The 8,575-nt window shown below is 41.9% G+C and overlaps 1 protein-coding gene across 1 annotated transcript; it reads right to left on the reverse strand.

The window, feature by feature from the left end:
* Nucleotides 1–3,187: 3,187 nt before the first annotated feature.
* Nucleotides 3,188–8,202, reverse strand: LOC105894689 (sphingomyelin phosphodiesterase 4-like). The gene is made up of 4 exons (XM_031569992.2): nt 7,995–8,202; nt 6,766–6,894; nt 6,371–6,499; nt 3,188–5,852 (listed from the first exon to the last, which is right to left on the reverse strand). Exons 1-4 carry the CDS (start codon nt 8,175–8,177, stop codon nt 5,508–5,510), a joined length of 786 nt encoding a protein of 261 aa, XP_031425852.1. The 5' UTR covers nt 8,178–8,202; the 3' UTR covers nt 3,188–5,507.
* Between the last annotated feature and the right edge of the window lie 373 nt (nt 8,203–8,575).

Consider the following 8,575-nt stretch of genomic DNA (forward strand, 5'->3'; position numbering starts at 1 on the left):
CTACATTTTATGCATTCATGGTTTACCAAGTTTATTTGGTCATTCAAGTGTATTTGGGTTAATTGGCATCCAAACTGTTCATTCACTGTTGTTATAATTTACAATTGTACTTTGCCATTTGGTTTACACCTAAAATTCAGTTTGGCTGATACTTGTAACATGTAACCTTACTGTTTATTGTAGTAATAATAAACTGTTCATTCATGAACCATCTATTTAACTCCTCGTGTGTCATGCCTTTACTGTTCCACTTGGTGCTCGGTAATATTGGAGGTCATAAACAATAAAGTAAGTATTTTGAGGACAGCATCATGTGCCTCTTTAGGTATTTATTGTGCAGGCATGCTGACAATATAAATGTAATTGCTTTTAATGAATTGCCATTTGTAATGGTATTTGAAGCACTTTTCTAAAAACTTGAATACATCTCCCTGCATAATGCCTGTTTATATACCTTTACAGTGATGCCCAACCTGTAAGGATCATGCATTTGGGATGAGCAGCACAGTGGTTATGTGGGTTATGTGTACCTGTTACTGATCCAGAGTTCAATCTTCCAATCCACCAAACAACTCAAAATAAGAATGAATACCAACAGGAGAATACACTGTTTATCATTGGCAGATCATTTTGACACATTTTTCTTGGCCAATACCCACATAATCAGCTGTGCTGCTCATCCCACAAATGCATGAAGTTGGACATCATTGTAAAGGTGAATAAACAGGCTTTCCAACAATATAAAATACAATGCCAATTAGCATTGTAACAATAGAGAAATGATCGACCTAACACAAATTTCCAAACTTTTTTCCCCCGAGTATATATATATATATACGTAAAATATCATTACTTTTCATCAGTTTCATTTTAATGATTTCAATTGTATCCACCGTAAACAAGGAACACAATTCAACAAGATCTCCCATTAGTAACAGTTATGTTATGTCAAGTCAGCCAAGGTGGAACGCAGCCAAATCAAGCCCTGACTGCACCTCAGAAGTGGTGAATGAGAAAATATGTTTAAGGTGTGGTACAACTTCACTAGACAAACTTAAATTGCCAGCTCAGCACAGGAAGTGAGTAATATCAGACAGCACTCTAGAATAAAAGGTTTTCAGTGCCGCTGTTGCAGGAATCACAAATCAGATCCAGGTATTTCTTACATTTTAAAACTATTCTCGCCTTGTAGCCTAATGACACACGTTATGCTTGATGGGGGATATCCTGATGTCATAGAGGTTTGCGCAGTGGATGGAGAGCAACTGCAGTGCTCCCGCAAGGTTTCGATGGGGATATTCCACAACGCGAAAGTCGAACTCTTCTTCAAAGTATCAGGGTACAAACTGGGACACTTTCCCATGAGTGAAACTATCAACAAACATAATCACAGATTATTTACCTGCAGGCGGGGCACATGATGTAAAACTTCTCAGGAGGTTACCTAACAAAGGTAATGAAATTCCAAAAATTAAAACACTGCTTCCTACAGAGGCTGAAACCAAATGTACACCCACTCTCACTGAAAGTTCTCACCAACGGATTGCTTACAGTATCAGCGCCTGCTTCAACAGAAAGTGTGTAGGAGTTAAAACCGTTCAACTGAAAGTGTGTAGGAGTTAAAAGCACACATGGCCATACATGGCAAGGTCAGGAATCTCTGTAGGAATGGGAGAGCATAGCGCTTACATATTTGGTTCTTATCTTAGCTCCTCTCAGTTTCGTCTAAACGAAAGTCCTCGTATATTTCGTTATGCAAAGTCAGAAAATATTTGTGCACAACACTATGTAAACCCATTAAGGACCACATAACGCTGCTACAGCACCTAGACAGCAAGGCACCCCAAGCCATTTCCTTGCTGCCTTATTTGTCTTATTTTGCCTAAGATTTTGAAGACCGAACTTTTCAGAGAGCACCTCCCTTCCTAACTGGCACATTGAGTAGTGCTTAACTTGCACTTACAGCAGTTACATTCCTGCACTTCTTTTTTCTGTTCTATGTCGTTTTTCTATTTCTTATGTAAAGTAGTATTTATTGTTACACCAGGTTTTTATTGCTCTTAGCTTGACTGTTCTCTCCCTTGTACGTCGCTGTGGACAAAAGCGTCTGCTAAATGACTGAATGTAAATGTAATGTAAATTTGTGATTCCCTCAAATATCTCCAACTCTGAAATAGAAACTTCATACACAGGCCACCTAAAACTGCAAGCACAATTTCAATAGTAATACATGGCAGAGTGAATGAGCTGCAGAGGAATTCCCCCGTCAGGCCCTCAGGAACAGAACAGGAAATGTCACTGCAGCACACGGAGAGATAATGCCTTTATTGGAGGGGCAAATAAGGTAGACTACAGTTTTGATGTCAGTACATCTTCTTCAGTGTCAATGATAAATAAAGGCAGTGGCTCCATATGAAGCTCATCAGAAGTCACCTACAGGCGAGTACAGGGGCATTGCACTCAATTAGCCAATGTCAACGATCTACCATTAATCAGGTGGGTGGGACAACCATTCCACAAGAAGTCAGCCTCAGAAGGAAATAGCAACATATTGAACATGTTAAGCACATATAAGTACACAAGTAGAACAAAATAGTCTCTTCCTTAGAGTGATGAATACATGAAGGTCATACCTTACAAAGGTAAATCTGGGTAGATTTATAGAAAATCATGATGAGAAATAAATATATTAGGCATAGTTAGTATGAGGGCCAACAACCTAGAAAAGGTCATATGGATAAAAAAACACTATAAAAAACACGTCTGTCTATGAATAAACATGAAAGGTTCAATTCTTCATTAAGACCAGAGGGCTCAAGTGTGTATTGTCAATGTGCATAGCAGTTTTTTGATAATATCACCACCTGTTGACGATGAGACTTTCTATACCCCAGAATTTGGCGAAAGGAGATAGATGCTGGGCAGCCATGATTGAGTGTAATGCTGTGCAATGTTCAGCGATCTTTAATGGTCGTTTGATTTGGCCACTGTACATGCAGGCTTGTCCACAGGGCCATTTTAATAAGTACACCACATGAAAACTATTCACAAATGTTTTATGGCAGGTTGGCCTCTAGGGGGTACATTGTGTACATTACCATGGTCCATAACAAGGAGTGCCACCTTTCCATATTAGTGAAACTCAGCAACAATGGCATTTTATCTCTGAACTTACTGGGAAGGTTTTCAGTCAAACTTCCTGAAAGGCTTTGCCAACCGGCATGGTTGCATCACGCACACGTGTGTGTGTGTGTGTGTGTGTGTGTGTGTGTGTGTGTGTGTGTGTGGCAGGCAACCCACGCGACTCACAGCAATCTAAATCTGTCAACATTCTAGAAACAGCGACCTCAGGAAGGGTAATTTACCTACTCACATACCACATTACCATGGTCCAATCTGGTACAAGGAGTGCCATTCTTTTTGTGCATGGCTGTGAGTGTCCTGCGTGGCCCCTAAGGCTGTGATGTTTGCCTTTTGTAAGGCAGAAAATGCTCTAAACATGATCAAATCTGCACAATTGACTCACACCAAAAGAAGAACAGGGTGTATTACTGTTCTGGGACACTCATATTACGCAATGCTACGTCTAATGTACGGCCTGTTCCAGCACTCTAAATTCTCAAAGACGAAAAACGACCCCTCTATCCTCCTTAGTATATCACATGGAATACACACTTTATGCGACAGTCATATAATGCAACGCTCCGTCTAGTTTACACCTATGTATTTGGAGCTCCACTAGAACACTTTAAAAACAGAATGGGCCACAGGCCACCTAAAACTGCAAGCACAATTTCAATAGTAATACATGGCAGAGTGAATGAGCTGCAGAGGAATTCCCCCGTCAGGCCCTCAGGAACAGAACAGGAAATGTCACTGCAGCACACGGAGAGATAATGCCTTTATTGGAGGGGCAAATAAGGTAGACTACAGTTTTGATGTCAGTACATCTTCTTCAGTGTCAATGATAAATAAAGGCAGTGGCTCCATATGAAGCTCATCAGAAGTCACCTACAGGCGAGTACAGGGGCATTGCACTCAATTAGCCAATGTCAACGATCTACCATTAATCAGGTGGGTGGGACAACCATTCCACAAGAAGTCAGCCTCAGAAGGAAATAGCAACATATTGAACATGTTAAGCACATATAAGTACACAAGTAGAACAAAATAGTCTCTTCCTTAGAGTGATGAATACATGAAGGTCATACCTTACAAAGGTAAATCTGGGTAGATTTATAGAAAATCATGATGAGAAATAAATATATTAGGCATAGTTAGTATGAGGGCCAACAACCTAGAAAAGGTCATATGGATAAAAAAACACTATAAAAAACACGTCTGTCTATGAATAAACATGAAAGGTTCAATTCTTCATTAAGACCAGAGGGCTCAAGTGTGTATTGTCAATGTGCATAGCAGTTTTTTGATAATATCACCACCTGTTGATGATGAGACTTTCTATACCCCAGAATTTGGCGAAAGGAGATAGATGCTGGGCAGCCATGATTGAGTGTAATGCTGTGCAATGTTCAGCGATCTTTAATGGTCGTTTGATTTGGCCACTGTACATGTAGGCTTGTCCACAGGGCCATTTTAATAAGTACACCACATGAAAACTATTCACAAATGTTTTATGGCAGGTTGGCCTCTAGGGGGTACATTGTGTACATTACCATGGTCCATAACAAGGAGTGCCATCTTTCCATATGGGTGAAACTCAGCAACAATGGCATTTTATCTCTGAACTTACTGGGAAGGTTTTCAGTCAAACTTCCTGAAAGGCTTTGACAACCGGCATGGTTGCATCACGCACACGTGTGTGTGTGTGTGTGTGTGTGTGTGTGTGGCAGGCAACCCACGCGACTCACAGCAATCTAAATCTGTCAACATTCTAGAAACAGCGACCTCAGGAAGGGTAATTTACCTACTCACATACCACATTACCATGGTCCAATCTGGTACAAGGAGTGCCATTCTTTTTGTGCATGGCTGTGAGTGTCCTGCGTGGTCCCTAAGGCTGTGATGTTTGCCTTTTGTAAGGCAGAAAATGCTCTAAACATGATCAAATCTGCACAATTGACTCACACCAAAAAAAGAACAGGGTGTATCACTGTTCTGGGACACTCATATTACGCAATGCTACGTCTAATGTACGGCCTGTTCCAGCACTCTAAATTCTCAAAGACGAAAAACGACCCCTCTATCCTCCTTCGTATATCACATGGAATACACACTTTATGCAACAGTCATATTATGCAACGCTACGTCTAGTTTACACCTATGTATTTGGAGCTCCACTAGAACACTTTAAAAACAGAATGGTGCTTATGCACAACAAAACCCAGAGGCTTAAAGATTAACTCATCTTAAAAGAATACAGTCAATAACAAATCTTTTTTAAAACAAAAGAATGATCTTGGTTCATTTTTTGCTCCCCTCATCCCCTAAAACTGTTCTTTTTATGCCACTCAACTGCAGGAACTGACACCCAGTTTCACCCCCAGTCACGGTGGCACATGCTTGCACTTCTTGCTCCAGCGGATCAGCATGGGGCCCAGGGGATCCAGCACAGCCAGCAGCAGCACCACCAGGCCGCAGAGAAGCAGGGGGCTCCAGCTGAGAATGCAGCCCAGCAGGTACATCAGCAGCAGGCAGAGCAGGGTGCGGTAGCTGGCCAGCACGCGCAGGCTGACTCGTGGCCCGCGACGCTGCTCGTGCCGAGGCCTTGCCAGCGCAGGGCTTCTTTTCTGGGCCCTTCCGCTTTCGTTGAGTGGGCTGAGGAGCAGGTGCCGGCAGACGCTACCTGCCAAGTCTTGACGTGAACACAGGGTCCCCATCTGGCTCTCAAACTAGGGAGATTAAAGGGGAATGAGAGTGTGTCAAAGGGTAATGTGTCGAGAGTCTTTTATGGTAGGCACAAAAAGGCGTCAGGGAGACAAAAACTCTGTGGTTTGCAATTTATTTGCCCTCCACCAGGTGCAAAAACAAAGAAAGAGAAAAAAACAAACAAAAAGACTGATAATATAGATTGAAACAAAAAGATATTTACAAAACAGCTAGCCAGTAGTCAAGCTCAGGACAAATGTCCCTAAATACAGTCAGCAATGCGGTAACCGCCTCACAATTCTGGTCAATTTGGTCTAAGCAACTTGTTTGTGTTCCATTTACAGAGCCAGGGCTGTGTAGGAACACCACAGTTTATTTGAGAACACACTGAATGGACAGCTAGAGGACTGTGAGAAACAATTTGCTGAATTTGACAAAAAGTTTATTTGAATAGAATTGCTGGTTGTACCTTTAACCAAGGACTTTTAGGAAAAGGCCTGTGAATTGTTTGTGATGCAGGGTGTAGTTGTTGTCGTCGCACCTGTTTGTTGATATGTGAGGCAATCCAGGCCATAAGTTCCACCAACAGAGTGCACTCATAGCTTCTGACAGGCTGAAGGTCTGGATCTCCTTGATACTCCACCCTGAACCTGCGCACTTCATTGATAATCTGCATTACAGGGCACATAGTTTCATCATCTGTATTTCCTGTGTGAAAATGCCTGCAATACATAGTACGTGCAGTGCAGATAAACTGCCAATATATGAATTTGCTGAAGCATAGGGAACATTTCATATTTCAATGTTTGTTCTTTTAATCACTACCTGTAGCAGAACCATCATCAGTTTCCCTCTGTGTTTGCTTTACTTGTAGGGTAACTATCTGCTGTTCTGCAATAATGGCGTACTCCCTTATGGAAAAAAGGGCAGACTCACTTGCATCCGACCCAAGTCGGTTAGAATTATTCCATTTTCTCCCTCAACACAGTCAGGAAGTTCCTCCTCTTCCTCCTCTTCATCCTCTTCCTCTGTGGCTCCCACACCTGGTGTCATCTCAGCACTACACTGCAGGATCACCAGAAGAGAGTATTATTTTTTTGGCTGTTTGGTCTTGGGAGTAGGCGCTAATTTGCTCGTCTACTCCTACACGACTCGCTACTTCTCCCACGCGTCCATCGAGTAGCCAGCTGCGAACGTTCCGGCAGCATAATTCTAATATCAGCATAGTCAGCATAGATTAGGTTAGTGGTACATGATCACGTTCAACAGGTTATTGGGGGGGGGGGGGGTTATTGGGTATTGTCTCAGGGGAGGGGTTAAGCCCCTGCAAGTCTCTCTCTTCTGAACAACCCTCAGTCATCTTAGCCATAGCCGTTTTGTGAACATCAAACTTTCAGTAATATTGAAAAGCCTACGGCACGGAATGATATCAGTGTAGCGCCTCCTTCATTTTGTGTCACAAAAGTATAAATGTTGGCCTAGGACATCTATTAAATGGACAGAATTACTTTTGTCTATAAAATGAAAGCCTGTTGTCCACAAAATAAAAAGCACAACAGTGCAAATTATCCGTTTGGTGCTCAGCTCAATATTTCGTGGAATTTTCGTGGAATTCGTCATCACATTATGATGTTATAAGGTTAACTGCACATGTAGACCAAGGAGAAAGCATTGCCGGCATATCTGAAAGCTATTTGTGTTTCTTGTATAGTAAGGATACAAATTAACTACTTCCTCATTCCTGTGTAAGTGTTTTGTTTCCGTTCAGTGCAATTTATCAATGTCATCACACATGCCAGAGTCAATATCTTCAAAAAAGGACTGTCTGTCATAAGACCAACCCAACCATGCCAAAAAACATAGCATTTGTTACGATTTCAGTGTTAATGTGATCCGTAACGAAACCATGGTGACTACTGCCACAATATATTATCTGGCTTGACACCGTGACTAATCACATATTATGTCTGCCAAAAGAGGAACAGGAAAAGCTTGTTTTAGTCTCTGATTTGGGAGGTTAGTTCACCTCTCAGTTGTTAGGCAATATCCAATCATTATTCCCAGTTTTGCAGTAATTTAAGGCAAACTCCAAAACCTCAAGCTGACACTGGCAATATCTGTGTTATAATGTCATACATAGCCATTCAGGCTGCTGTGATCTTTACCTTGAAGATCTGACAGAGGTGAAGTTTGGTTCTATCCAGAAGCTCAGCTGTCTTCAGGGTAGACATTCTTACTTCGTCTCTCCCACTTCTTGACACTGGGATGCTTTTTGATGCAAAGGAAAACCACCATGTTCTTGGCTGGGACACCAGGGAGGCCTGGTTGACGGAACACTGGGCCTGCATAATCACCTGGAGCAGCCTCAACACCTACACAAGGAAGTTGCAACACAGCAGCATATCGCACATCTGTCATGCTTAGCTAATATAGGACTTCAATGCACAACAGTCCGGATTCAATCAAAACAAGAACTCTTTATTTACTACGCCGGTTTTCAAACAAGAACAATGATACATAATGCAAAAACTGTATGGTAACAAACATTCACAGACCAGGAACTGAACAAAACCAAGGGTTGAAATGGACAAGACAACGGACATAACAAGACACAGGGGGGTAGGGAGCGAAACACATCAGGCAGTAATAGGAGGGGCGTGAACGTTGACAACAGAGGCACATGGCTAAATAAACAAAGGAGCACATGTCAGAAGTAAACACACATGACCACTACAAAATAAAAGCA

This window comes from Clupea harengus, chromosome 7 (genome assembly GCF_900700415.2).
Source record: "Clupea harengus chromosome 7, Ch_v2.0.2, whole genome shotgun sequence".
In the NCBI taxonomy this organism is placed as follows: domain Eukaryota; kingdom Metazoa; phylum Chordata; class Actinopteri; order Clupeiformes; family Clupeidae; genus Clupea; species Clupea harengus.